Here is a 13,742-nt window from a genome sequence, read left to right as displayed (position 1 = left end):
CATCATCATTATCTGGTGCTAACGAATGAGTTCCATGAAATTGTTAAAAGCTTTTAAGACAAATAAAGCTCCAGAACTGGACAATCTGCCTGCTTCTGTCAGTAACAGGTCCTTTGGTTTGATCCACGCATTGCTTACCCTGGGTGCCACAGACTTTTCACGCGCGTTTCAGGTTTCTGTCAAGTCTTTATAGTGACCCAAGCTTCGTCGCTCGTGGCTTAGGCCTTCGGCCGACCCCGAAACGTCTCCGTAGCCTGCGTGGCAGGCGCAAAAAGGGGAGGGGGAGGGGGGAGGGAGAAAGGGAAAAGGGAAGGGAGCGCCTGCTCTAAGAACCTGTGTTTTTGCATAACGCCTACCAATTTTCTAGTAATCCGATTACGCTTACTGTCAATCAAGTGTCGCTACACTCGCCATTGCAGAAAAACATTACACTCACGGACTAAAGAAATTCGCTTAGTTATTCAGATCCAGAAGGCACTTAGGAGAAAATTGGAACCCTTATTCAGCCGTAATAAAAAAAGCTTTACGCCTCAAAAGAGGTCAAAGAAATTTCGCTTGCATCAGAGGGCAAATCCTGCCGACCAGAAAACAATAACTACAGCTAAAATAACATTTGCTCAGTATAAATGCAGAACCTTCCAGAGCATAATCTACCCAGCAGATAAAAACAACTTTTTTGGAATAAGCAGCATTTTAGCATGAGGTAAAACCACCCTCTTTTATTGCTAAGTTACATCGGCGAATGTCATCGTTCGATAAATTGGCTAAATCTTTCGCTGGGTAGCCCAACAATTCCATCTCCTGCAACTGGTCTTCGATAATACTTTTCAGTGGCGAAATGACGAGAATCGCCGCATTACCATTTAGCTCGTAGTTCTTCGCGAGTACAAACATTTGGTAAATTAAACTCTTGCCGTATCCGGTCCGCAAAACCGCCAGAACATCTCTGTCGGCTAAAAGAGCCCTTACTGCTGATTCTTGCTCTGGTTTTAAAACAGTTTCTCTACCACTAGATAAATTCACATCCCTCAAAGCACTCTCTACGACATCCACGTTTACCGCTGCCATCTCGACTGTTTGTTGATTTGTGAAACGCGCATTTCAATATGTTACTCATTACGGCTCAGCCAATCAGGAATTTGCGGACGCCAGCGTCCGCAGATATGAACAAAAGGGGGTTCTTAGAGCAGGCGTCCCATCCCCCTCTGCCCAATCCCCCTCCTCTTTTTCCCTTCCTCCCTATCCCCTACCCCCTACCCCTTTCGACGCCTGCTACGCAGGCTACGTCTCCGCTGCACTCGATCGCCGTGCGAGAGAAAAAACCTCTGGTACCCAGGGTATGAATTGCTGGGTTGCATATACTAGTGCTTGTCGTTTGCATTAACTTGTCTTTGAAATCAGGTTTTTTTTGTCTTTGACCTTCACCCTTACAGGAACATCAGACGTCGTCTTTTAAATCTTTTTTTGGCTCGAACATCGCCGCCTCGAAGACATCTTTTTGGGCGCGCCCTCTGAAGACCGACCACAACAAACTGAATGCATGTGACGTATGCGCCAACTTTAGATTTAAAGGGAAGTGAATGCTAGAGTATGACAAATCTTTGAAAATCAGATGAAACCAAATCAAAAATCACCACGACCGGCTGCAAATGAAAACTATCATCAGTAAGCGCACGTGTCTTCGCGTACGCGAAGCTACTCAAGCTTGCATAGAGACTGAGGGAATCGTTTCCCTTCAGTTTTAACTTTTTTAACTGCACAAAATTCGAGAATCCTGATGAGTTTTTACATGAAAAAGTGTCCATCGCCATCACATATTGATTTTTTAATTCTTACACTCGCCCTTGTTGGTATCTATATACTTTCTTACATCCAACACCAGCTCGTGGAATAAACTCTCATAGACCAGAGCTCTCGACCAATCAGCTCCGAGAAACCGATGAGTAATTTGTAAATCTCCCGTGAGGTATATATTATGATTGTGCTGACTGAGGCGTAGGCCAAACGCCAAACTTTTTATGAGACTAACCAAACTCTAATTTGGGTCGACCTAAATTAAGTTAAGATCGTCTGTTGGGTCAGACGTCGAACTTAGGACACGTCGAACCATTCAACTGAATCAGACCAAAAAAAAATTGAGTATTTTTTTTTCCCAAACGAGGATAAATATACATTATCATACAAAGTTTTCGTTTATACGTTTCGCATGTGAATATTGACGTTTGTCTCGGAGACGATCTTCAGACGTTCTATCCGTCTGAAGCAGACCGATAGAACGTGTTGGACGCCTGGGGGGATACTTCCTTATAAGAGGCTAATGGGGATGTGCCGCTGGATTGGGTCGCATTTTCACGACTGGATCGACTATAATGGGGTCGCACATTTTCGGATTTTTTGAGGATAGACAGTTCTCCATGTAAATAATATGTTTGTACTGTAGGTGAAAAGTAAAGTGTTCTTCACTCAATTTAAATAATGGGTCAATTCATTTTAGGATTACCTATTTAAAGCATTGATAAGGTAGATAGGTAAATAGAAAGTGACTAAGCTGGGATTGCGAAAATTATATTTTGCCCAAAAATGACTTAGATGGGGTGTATAATTGGCCACAGAATAGACTATAATGGGATAGGGGCTCTGATAGGCCAGTGGCACATACTCAGCAAAAATTAACCTAAGTACTTATTAAGTTTGGTTCATCTCATGAAAAGTTTGACATTTGGTATAGGCCTGAATTGCTGGGGGATTCCTATTTATAGTCAAGACATTGATCAGCATTGTTATGCTGTTGGCAATCAATACCAAAGAAATTTGCCAAAATTCACAACCAAATTAGTCATAAGGGTCTCATAAGAATTGTTAAGAACATTTTAATCCACAGTGCTTGGTAAGAAGAGTTAGTTGAACTTTCTGAGATTATATGTTCATGGTTTTCATGAATAAATAAACCAAACCTGCGAGTTCACGACAGGATGAAGTCAATAAGTTCACCCTCACTTCATATAATCGCATTTCAGTTACACATAACACGGTGAAATTATGGTTTAACTCCATGCGCGCAGAGGTCTCTCTCCTGTATGGCTTTTAGCATTGACGACTGAGTAGTTCACGTTGTTGGCAGTCGTGACAAAGAAAATGTTTAAACGTTTTTCCCAGAAAAATTTTGTATGTTAGTGTGACAAAAAGAAAAATCACATACTTCTTCCTTCGCATGATTTCCTTGAGGCTAGATTAGTGTCCAGTAACCTCGTGATTGCAATTCACAACAACAAAAAAATAATGTCACCGTCACAAAAACCGCCAAGGAGCTTCGCAATCGGAAATTTTCTTTTCCCATCGTCTAAGATTGAGGATAAAAATTATTTTAAACGAGTTAGGCTCGTTTCAAACGTCGTGCTACTGCCGTTCTAAGCAGGCTCGACTTCAGCACGACTCTAACACGACTGTAGCACGACTTGCTTTAAGACGTCGAATTTAACTCAGTCGAATAAAATAGCTGTTGCGGAAAACAAAACTAAAAAATAAAAAGCGGTTAAGTGAACTTCAAAAATGTATGCTAATGTATTTATAATTTACGAATTGAGTTTGGCACAGCAGTAGCACGTTTGAAACGGGCCTTAGTGGTTTTAGTCACATGACAGAGCACTTTTCTTCGTCTCTTCCTTGATGGAGTGTATCCTGTGAGGCGGGACCAACAGAACATGAGCTGCAGTCGAAGCTGTAGAGACTAAGAAACCCTTGGAACAATTTCATTGTACCGTAACTTGCAAATTGAAAACGACGGAGTGAAACTGCAACTTCAGTTTTCAATTTCCATTCATCGCTTTCCGCGTTATAACATTCGACCTTTAATCGTCCCGACCTTTCTCCTCCACGGTCGGAATACCATGATCGAATTTCGCCCAGAGCATACAGTTTCTCATCAACGACAAACAAGCCTCCAAATTTTTCCGGTTCTATGTTGAAGCTTTTGATAAACTGCCATTCATTTGTCGTTTCATTGTACATTTCACACAGGTGATCATCTGTCTCCATTCGATAATGAACATTGCCAGCAATGAATATTTTGCCATTCGCCGCTGCTCCATGACCACTGCCTTCTCTCGCCACTTGAATGTCTGCTAGTTTATCCCATTGGTTTCTGCGTAGGTCGAACCTGTCAACCTCACGTAAAAGCCTCTCTCCGCCAGGTGTGTTCCTAGACCACTCTGTTCCACCAATGAAATAAATGAAGTTGTCGTGGGTCACAATGCAATAATGCTCTCTGTTAACCAAAAACTCGGGTGATGATATGTCCTCCCATGAATTGGATTCTGTGTTGTATTTTATGACGATGATGCCACTTCTCATGCGAAAATTGTAACCACATGCCTTTGCGCATGGAGAAAGGCATGGAGATCTCACAGCATACGTTTCATCATTATAAACGAAGATTTCCCTCAAAAGTCCATCATTTAATGACGGTAACGACTTCCAAGTTTCAGAGTGTGGAATGTAACAGTTGATATGAAGGCTACAGGACTCCCCGAAAGAGATAGGTGTTCTTTCGGATGATCCCATAGTATAAATCTCTCCCACTTCCTTTCGACTTGTGTAGTATATTTTATCATGACAAAAGAGAACACCATTGATATCGCCACTTATTAGCAAAGGCCAAGGCATCTTTTCATACCACCGATCTTCTCTCGGAAAATATAACATAAGCCTGTATCCTATGTTGGCGACAATTGCAGAAGCCTCTAGAGACTTCCTTGGTTTGCAAAGAACACTTTTGAAAACTTTTGTGGAGTCAATTAGTTCAATAGCTTCTTTAACAAGTTCCAGACAGCATTCATTGTCTGTTACCAAATCATTTGTCACGATATCACTGCAAAGAGAGTCACGCGATATGCAAACCAGTCGAACGTGACGAAATAACTCAGTGAAACAATTCTTCCGCATGTTTCTGTCGTGATTGATCCAGGCTAAAATGATATCAAATACATCTTTCTCCATCTTAACAGGTAGCTCATCACTTGAAATCAACATGATAAGCTCCTCGCTTGACATTTCCAGAACATCTTCACGGTTTGCGGCGAATAACTCGGTAAAATTTGCGAGGAGGAAATTTTTGGCCTTCGATACAAGGTCCTCGCAGCGGTATTCGTAAGCAAAACGGAAAATGGGAATACAGTTTGAGGCATTCAATTTCTGCTGTAGAGCTTGCGCTGCCAGGGTCTTCAGGTTCAGAAGAAACAAATAATCAGCTATGACAACCATGTCTCTGGCATCATCTTCATTCAATATCTGAACATTACCGGTGTAAATGAACCCCAATGTTTTTCTCATAACAGACTCGGTGAACATCTCCAGCCGAACTACTCCTTCATTGGACTCCTTCATATCGCTATCAAGCAGCTTTTCGAAGAAAGGACTTGCTTCTGCAAGAACTTTTCTGTGAGCTTTTAACGCGCAATCGTTGACCACCAAAGTAATAATATCGCACGGCTGATCGAGACCATCTTCAGATAAAAACACTTTACTCGGGATTTGCTGATTTGGAATAACTTGCTGAGATGTGCGCGCTAAAGGTGAAATCGACGCCATCACTTTATAAATTTCGAACTGAAAGCAGATGCCTGTGATGTTTTACTTCTATGACTCAGTGCTGAATCATAGCTGCTCTTTTCTGCTCCGGGGCTTCATTTGCAACGGACGAGTGACCAACAGAGAAAAATGGGCTCTGGGAACGACAACTGAGTAATTTTCCTCAGTGGAAATGGCAAGAGCCAGGAAGAGCGTGTTCCTCCAAAAACCGACAATCACAACAGAGGCACCCAACGACAGTTTTCTGGAAACTCTCTGTTCGGAGAAGCAAAAATTGCCTAGAATTTTCTATTCCTTGAGGAAGGCTGAAAATTTCTAGATGACTATCTAGTAAATTCCCTACGATTTTCGGAAGTTTCATTTTTCGCATTTCACTCCCCAGATTGAGCTATTTTTTGCAGAAAAAGGAAACCTAAAATTTTCGGTGGAAAGAGGAATCAGAAAAAATTTCACTTTCTTAAAACTTTTAATTACATCTAAAATTTTCGGGAAAATAATGGTAATTTCGAGAAGACTCGAGTTGCCCTGAATTTTATAGCGCCGCTTAGAATGTATTTCTAAAGATCTAAAAGTACTCTGGATAGTCTAAAAAGTGTTTTCAATCCATTTTGTAGCAGGAAACTGTTATTGGGTTCCCCAGAATCACAAGTTTTTCTGTTCACGTACTGGCGCTGTACGACGCCGGCGAAGCAATATCGCTGCGCAATATTTCTAAGGGCCTGTTTACAAGGAGAGAGGGTTACCCTTGAGCTAGGGTTACCCTAGCAAGCGGGTTAAAGTTAGCTCTTGTTTACAGGCAATTTTCGCAGGTAGGGTTACCTTATCAGCCGGGTCAACTTTACATGACTTTACTTTAATAAAAAAAAATTGAAATCTCCCACTTAACCATGCGTGCGTTATGCGCGAAAAAATGGAAACATGAGAGTTTTCCGGGGAGGGAGAACAGCTTCAATAGCAACTTGCAAAATCAGGCCACTCTCGACTTTTTAATACAAATTGTGCTTCAGTCGTGCTTAATCGTGCAACCGTCGAGCCGGCTGAGCACTGCAGTAGCACGTCCTTTGAACTGGCGGTTTTTTCACTTCCCCTTAGTAACCAAATGTACTCACTGAATTAAGAAAATAAAACAAACCTGAACATTTCCAACGAATTCCCATCTGGTTTTCGTGCAGTCTATTTTTGTTCGTCTCTTAAAGTGTTTCGATATAGGTTTTCAGAGGCCATGCCGATATTTTTCAACGCTTTAAAAGTGATTTTATCCTTGTCTGATCGCTATAAAATTTTCACCAATGATTGACTATAGATTGAAATTTGTGAAAATGTAGGTTTTAGTAAAATCGATATTACTATGACAACAATAAACAAAAACCTTTGCAATCGATAAACGCCTAATTTTGCGCGATCAAGACCAGCTACTGAAAATCCAACACTAGGAACTTAAAGTTTGGTGTTTAGCAAACAATCTCCGTAAGAAGTAAAAAATTCTGTATGTTTGAATTCGAATAAAACGAAAATATATTTCAAACCTTAAATTTTCAATAGCCGTGATAGATTATTAATAAAAACGTTATAAATGGCTCAAATTATTCTTAAGTAACGTCAGAATGCTGCTAAATAACATATTTTGATGCCAGGAAATTTTAGTGCATTTTCTTTCTTGCGATCTTAAAAACTAACCCGTTTTCTCACCACCTGTCTAAGTGCAACTTCATTTAAAATTTGGACTTTTAGCGCTTTTTTGTATATCTCTGAAACGACTCGAACGAATTTTTTTAAAATCTCCTCACATAAGCTTCATAAGGTATATAATAAGGTCTGAAACTTTCATTGAGATTGATTCACTGCAACATCTTAAAATTTCAAGACAAACCTATCCTACGAACCTGTCCAAAATCTGGGTTACAACATTCACTGTTTTGACGTTATGCTAATTTTCCCAAAAGTAATGCGCACTATACATACATATCTCCATGACTAGTACATTTCAGTTTGAATTTATCGAATCTTTTGAATGTAAAACATTGACAATACTCGCACTGAAATGTAATAGTCATGGATATATCGTTTGTCTTGAAACTGGGTTGGATTTTCAGTAGCTGGCCTGGTCTAGATCACACAAAATTCGGCTTTTATCATTTTCAAAGTTTTTTGTTTATTATTGTCATAGTGATATCGATTTTACTTAAAACTACATTTTCACAAATTTCAATCCATAGCCAATTACTGGAGAAAATTTTATTGCGATCGGACAAGTAAAAAAACACTTTTAAGACGATTGAAAAATATCGGTATGGCCTCTGAAAAACTGTATCGAAAAACCTTAACATCGACCTCATTATTCACGCAATAGACTTTTATCGTGGCACGCACTTCCTGACATTCAATATTTAATCTCACTCTCACTTTTCATGTATTTTCACTAAACGATGTGGGAAAAGAACAAAGAAAAAAAATTAACAACAAAGATGGCAGATATAAATGCTTGATTTATTATACATGCGAACTATATGCCATTGCTATTCGTCTTTAAGTAGTCAATTTCGACTGCCTCGTCCCTAGCTGCTGATAGAGTGCGAAAATGTTTGAAAGAAAATGTTTCACTGCATTCTAACCACAATGCAGATCGCACCGGGAATAGCTACAAGTAGTCGCTCATTATTATTATTATTATGGATACTAGAGTGAGCGAAACGCGAGCGAGCGTGAAAATCACCCCACGCGAGATCTCTCTCCCCGCCGCGTGTCGCCTTTTCTCGCGTGGAGTGATTTTCACGCGCTTTCGTGTTTCGCTCGCTGTACTATCCCTGACGAAAAATGGGGGACTACTCGTAGTCTACATCGGGAACCACCTTACGACCAAGAGGGAGCGAGGGTGCCTTATTTTGGAGATATTCCGCTCATGTTTATAAGGGTAAATGACGGTAGCTCTATTTTTACCGAAGGACAACTGTTCATGACAAGCTTTTTCCAGGTCTGATCAGCTAGTCACATGACAGTTGCCCATTATGCAGTAACACTGCTTAATAGCTTCTTGACAGTTGTTAAACTCCTTCCACGGGCGACAAACTAATCTTTCAAGAAGCCTAAGATGCGACTCCAGCACAGTCAAGCTTCCTTTCACATCTGCATCATAGAGAAGTGTATCCATGGCTTGTTCATACAGTTCCTCTGAAGCTTTTAATTCAGCTTTCATCTCTGGCAAACTGTAAGTGCGCTGGCACTTGGCGCAGATAGCCAACTCTGCAGCTCTGTCTCCAATGTGGTTTGTCATTTGACCCATTAAATTTTCTGGCACGTGATCAGAAACGTGACCTGTCACATGATGAAGAGGTGTTCGGCAGTCCTTACACTTGAAAACTGGAAATGCATCACTTGGAATCTCTGAATACAAAGGAAATTCTACTTCACAAGCGTTACAACGGCATGTGAAATAGTACTGATTTCTCAGTTTTTCGTGCCTCTCAGGTTTGAGGCTAAGTGCGCAAAGAGTACCGTAGTTGTCGCAGATCTCTTCACCCTTCGTAACATTCTTTATAGCGCGCACAACGCAGATATCACCATAGAAATTCCTTGTAACTGACGGGTCACAAGAATGATTGAAAAGGCTCATTGTGGCGTATATCCCAGAAGCAATGTCCTCCGTTTCCGACGTTGCAACTGAGCTGAGTTTCAGTTGCAGTTCGGAAACTTCATGCGCATTACAGGGGTTTGATTGAAGATGCCGCAAAATCAGGCCGCCAATAAAGGCTAGATCTTTATCCGTGTAGGGCTCCTGGCCAAAAAAACTTCCTTCCTGAAGTGTTTTTAGTAAGAATACTGCGACCAAGGAGCGGCGAAAAAGGTCGCTGATGCTTCTGTCTTTAGAATGAGTCACAAGGAAATATATTGGGAGGTAGTCGGATGAATTGTAAGTTCCATCTTGTCTACAACCCGCTTCCTTGCCAGCACTGTTGCAAAAGCCTTGCTGAATTTCTCGTCTAAACTTCTTGAGAAACTTGTAACCTGCTTTTGCTACGATTCTCAGAGCAAGGTGACCATTTCCACCGATGCCAGCCTGATGGATAAGATCCAGATACTGACATTCAACCGAATGATATAAATCCCAGCTGAGATCTGCGCAAGCCTCACTGCAGTACCTGACAGAGCTACACTGGCGACAAGGAACTGGGATTGTTACGCGTCTCAGGCAATGATAGCAGTGAGTTTCTAAGTGTTTGGGCAATAAAACAGAAGCAAATGGCTTTTCAATGACTAAAATGTCCCCAACATTGATGTCTTGAGAAGCTACTGGGTGACGACCAGAAACATCAGACATTGCAATGTCAACAATACAAGAGGCTGACACAAACTTGCTATTCGGCCCACGAGTAAGTTTTGGTAATCCAATTTCACTTTTCAGGAAGTTTCCATTGTTTGAACTTTCACCACCCGTCGTCTCCTGTTTTGTATCAGTTCCCTGACTTTTGCTGATTCCTACTTCAATGTCTTTTGCACAAATTTCCTTTTTCTTTTGATCCAGCTTTGATTCCTGTAATGCCAGTTTAGCTTTCTCCAAACACTCTAGTGCCTTGCAATTTTGGCCAAGTTCCAAATAGCATTTTCCTTGACGATCAAATAGTTTGTATCTTAGCTCTTTGGGATAATCATGACTTAACGCCTGTTGTACACACTGCAAGCAAGGGGTGTACTCTTTCAAATGGAACAAAACAGCAGAGATATTAGCGAAAGCGAGAGAAAGCTCTTTGCCCTCACTTTTTAACGGGGCATTTACAATGCTGCGGGAATATGCCTTTAATGCTTCCTGGTATCTCTTTTTCTGGTAAAATCTGTTTCCTTCATTGCGCAGCCTGTTCGACTCTGATGCTGACTTTGGTCTGAAGCAAGGCTTCACAGCCATAACATTGTGAACGCAGTCTAAATTTAGTACAAAAGAAACTCTTTCTTCGTCTGTCCTGAGCCTTCCAAATAGGGATGAGAGCTCTTTTAGATGGCCAGTCTGGTTCAGTTCATTACTGATCGAGTTGAACCATTCTTGAAAGAGACTGCCAGTGTCAAAACTCATCTTCTATGAGTTAAAGAAGGAAATCATCTTAGGGCTTGGTTACATGGAGGTGGGGGACTCCAGACAGTGGAGGTAACACGCGGCGGGTCACCCCACCTATCAAATTAAAAAGAGAGATTATATGAACAGGCGAGTTACCCCCCCCCCCCCCCCCCGGGCATGTAAGCAAGTTACCTCACCCACCTGGGGTCCACCCACCTCCATGTAAACAGGCCCTTAATTTGGAAACGTTTAATGCCATAACTAGCTGAAAATGAGTTGTTGTTAAAGGGACAGTGTCCCGATTATGCGCACGCGCGAGCGTCATCTGTTTTTTCTTCAAAAGACAATAGAACTGTCATATTGACTCGACAAGATTTCCTTCCGGACCGCACCGCCGACAGAGATTTGTTGTTTATATTCTCAAGTAATATTTTAGACTTTCAAAGAAGTCTTTCGTCTTATATAAAAATTTGGCTCGCGGTTCGAAGACTTATCGCGATTTTATCTCTAGCTGGGCCGCCTCGCGACCCGAAAATCTCGTTCCGCTCGCTTTAAAAATATTTTCTAATTTGAAACTCGTGTCAGAGGTCAGTTGTTCCAAGTCTAGTAATATCTGCCTGATTTGCTCGCGTTCTAGCCTCAAACGTTTGAAAGACATAAATAAAAATGCAATCTCAACGCCATGAATCATCAGAAAGGTTACTCAAAAATTATATTATGATTTCATGGCACTAGTTTTTCTAAACATGTGGCGCCTGTTTGTTTGATTTTGTCGGCCGTAAGGGAGATTCATTTAAAAACGTTTACTAACGCGTCGTTGCAAAACATTCTGCTTCACGAAGCTCCCCTCCACAAGATCTCCTCAGTCACATCAATGTCTCAATGGTTTCTTTCTTACAGTCTTTATTGTTGCCGTTTCATTTCTGCGTATTCCTTTCACAATTATCTGAGCTTGTATGGAAGCTAGCAGAAGAAATAAGCCTTCAATCGGCATCAAAGTGCTTCCAATCTTTTGGTCCTCCGGCCAACGGCAATAAAAGTAACGCCAAAAGATCCAGATTTTGCCCAAATCGAAACTTAACAGGAACAATATATCATCGATCTGTAATCCTGAGAAGTTTTAGTGTCGTATTGAACCCGGTCAAGCGCGATGCAAACGGATTTTTCAAGGTTCTCTTACTCTTCTCCCGGGCTCTCCTCGCATCTTTTTATTTCGCGACATCCTGTCCAAAAATCAAAGTTTGGTACATGCGCAGTAACGGGATACTGTTCCTTTAAGAATAGTTTATACCTGTGTTTTTACTCCAACAACTGAAACAAGTCGTAAGAAGAAAGCAAACTATCTGTCCCATTTACTCGAATAAGCGCCACCTCGATTATATAAGTGTCAGACTTGGGACAAACAGAAACATCAGTGCCGCCCTTGAATAAGATCTGCGGCCCCCATGCAATCAAAATCAAAAGAACTTTCTGCTAGTTACTGAAATCAATAATACTGGCAACTTAAAAAAAATTATTTGTTGTGTCCAACTTTCAAATAAGTGCCGCCCTCAAAAAAGCACCGCATGTCAGTTGCAAAAAAATTTGATAAGCTCCACGGCTCTTATTTGGTTAAAATTATACGGTAATCATAATACTTTTTGTTAATAGTCGGTATGTCTGGTTGCTAAAGGAATTGTGGTGCTCACTACTGGTAAGGGGGAAAATCTCAGTGGAAGATCCAGGAGGAGGGTCAAAACATTGTGCCAATTTAATTTCTAAATGATGCCCACGTTTTGATACAAGCATATTTTTGTCCTGGGTTAAGATAGTTATTAGTTAAATTTGTTGCTGGGTTCATCACAGGCATCCCAAGCTCATGTTACGAGTGTGTTATGTAAATTAACTTTCTCACAAGAGAGTCGGTGTCGCATTACAAGCAACCGTTGAGACTTTGTATGAGAAATTAAATACTCAATCAATCAATCATTTTATCAATCAATCATTTATTTTAACACGTTACGTCAAAGAGCTAAAAAACTCGTTCAAAATACGAACGTGTCGTACTTCACAAAGTACGACACTCGTGTTCTTGAGGCCTACTGCATAGTAAACGTTTGCTTTTAAATTTTTGCTGGGTTAGTACGTCGGAGATCTGTTGAAGAAAAGGCTATATCGTCTGAGGTCTGCGAATGCTAAATATCATTGTTCTTACTTATTTTTCTACAAAATAAATAAAGGAGACTTACCTTTGATGCATTCCTGTTGTTTGGTGTGAATTCATCGATTTAGTCGGGTTTTTTGGCTGTTATTGTTTGACCCCTGTCACTCTCTTCCTAATTCATAATACGTATTAGATAATATAATGATATTTAGCATTCGCAGACCTCAGTATTTTATTTCTCATGCAAAGTCTCAACGGTCGCTTGTAACACGACACTGACTCTCTTGTGGGAAAGTTAATTTACATAACACACTCGTAATGTGAACTTGGGACGCCTGTTAGTAGTTTCTGTCATTGGTTCAGTGCATGGTATTCATTCTGAGGTTGTAGTGTCTGAACTGAACATGCAGAAAAAAATAATAATGCATATACATTTGACTAACTGTAAAATGAACATTTAAAAATAAACATATACTTTATATAAAAACTACAAAACTTCAAGTACACCTTTGATATTTTGGGAGCATCAGTTTTATCCATTCATTCCGGGAAATGTTGTCAAAAAGAGCAGTTTGAAGCTAGTTGAGACATTTTTGGGCCAAAAGATGATGGTGTAAGTGTTTCAATTGCCTTAAAGACATAATGCATGACATGTTATCGTTTCTTTTGTGGGTTGATTTGTGAAGTCATTGCCTTTTCAAAGTTTTAAGGTAATTGACAAACTTATATACCATTGTCTTTCTCCATGGTTCCTTCTCTGAGTGTGAGAGAAGAAACCATGGAGAGAGTCACGGAGAGAGTGAGAGTCATTCCACCAAATAGGGTCACTTATGGCAAGCAACACCATGGTTATGAGCAGTTCAGCAGGGGAGAGTGGGTTAGGTTGTAAAATTTGTTATAAAGTTTGTTCTGTCACAACTACTCCCACACCTGGGCCCGGTTCCTGAAAGACCGATTAGCGTTAATCCA

At 40.6% G+C, this 13,742-nt stretch overlaps 3 protein-coding genes across 3 annotated transcripts in view; all 3 read right to left on the bottom strand.

Annotated features, from left to right (window-relative positions):
- Positions 1 to 693: 693 nt before the first annotated feature.
- On the bottom strand, positions 694 to 1,068 carry LOC140941886 (putative ATP-dependent DNA helicase Q1). Its single transcript, XM_073390890.1, has one exon. The coding sequence runs from the start codon at positions 1,066 to 1,068 to the stop codon at positions 694 to 696; it is 375 nt and encodes a 124-aa protein (XP_073246991.1).
- A 1,785-nt stretch (positions 1,069 to 2,853) lies between these two features.
- LOC140941150 (kelch-like protein 40) lies at positions 2,854 to 5,945 on the bottom strand. The gene has a single exon (XM_073390121.1). The coding sequence runs from the start codon at positions 5,584 to 5,586 to the stop codon at positions 3,631 to 3,633; it is 1,956 nt and encodes a 651-aa protein (XP_073246222.1). The 5' UTR covers positions 5,587 to 5,945; the 3' UTR covers positions 2,854 to 3,630.
- Positions 5,946 to 8,296: 2,351 nt separating this feature from the next.
- LOC140940786 (SET and MYND domain-containing protein 4-like) overlaps positions 8,297 to 13,742 on the bottom strand; it is a 7,681-nt gene continuing 2,235 nt past the window's right edge. Inside the window, exon 2 of the mRNA XM_073389749.1 lies at positions 8,297 to 10,651. Coding sequence (XP_073245850.1) covers positions 8,564 to 10,648 — 2,085 coding nt within the window. The 5' untranslated portion in view covers positions 10,649 to 10,651 and the 3' untranslated portion in view covers positions 8,297 to 8,563. The remainder of the gene's footprint in view (positions 10,652 to 13,742) is intronic.

The sequence above is a fragment of the Porites lutea genome, chromosome 6 (assembly GCF_958299795.1).
Source record: "Porites lutea chromosome 6, jaPorLute2.1, whole genome shotgun sequence".
In the NCBI taxonomy this organism is placed as follows: domain Eukaryota; kingdom Metazoa; phylum Cnidaria; class Anthozoa; order Scleractinia; family Poritidae; genus Porites; species Porites lutea.
The sequence above is the reverse complement of the archived record's forward strand: the minus strand, read 5'-3'. Positions and strand labels throughout refer to the sequence as shown.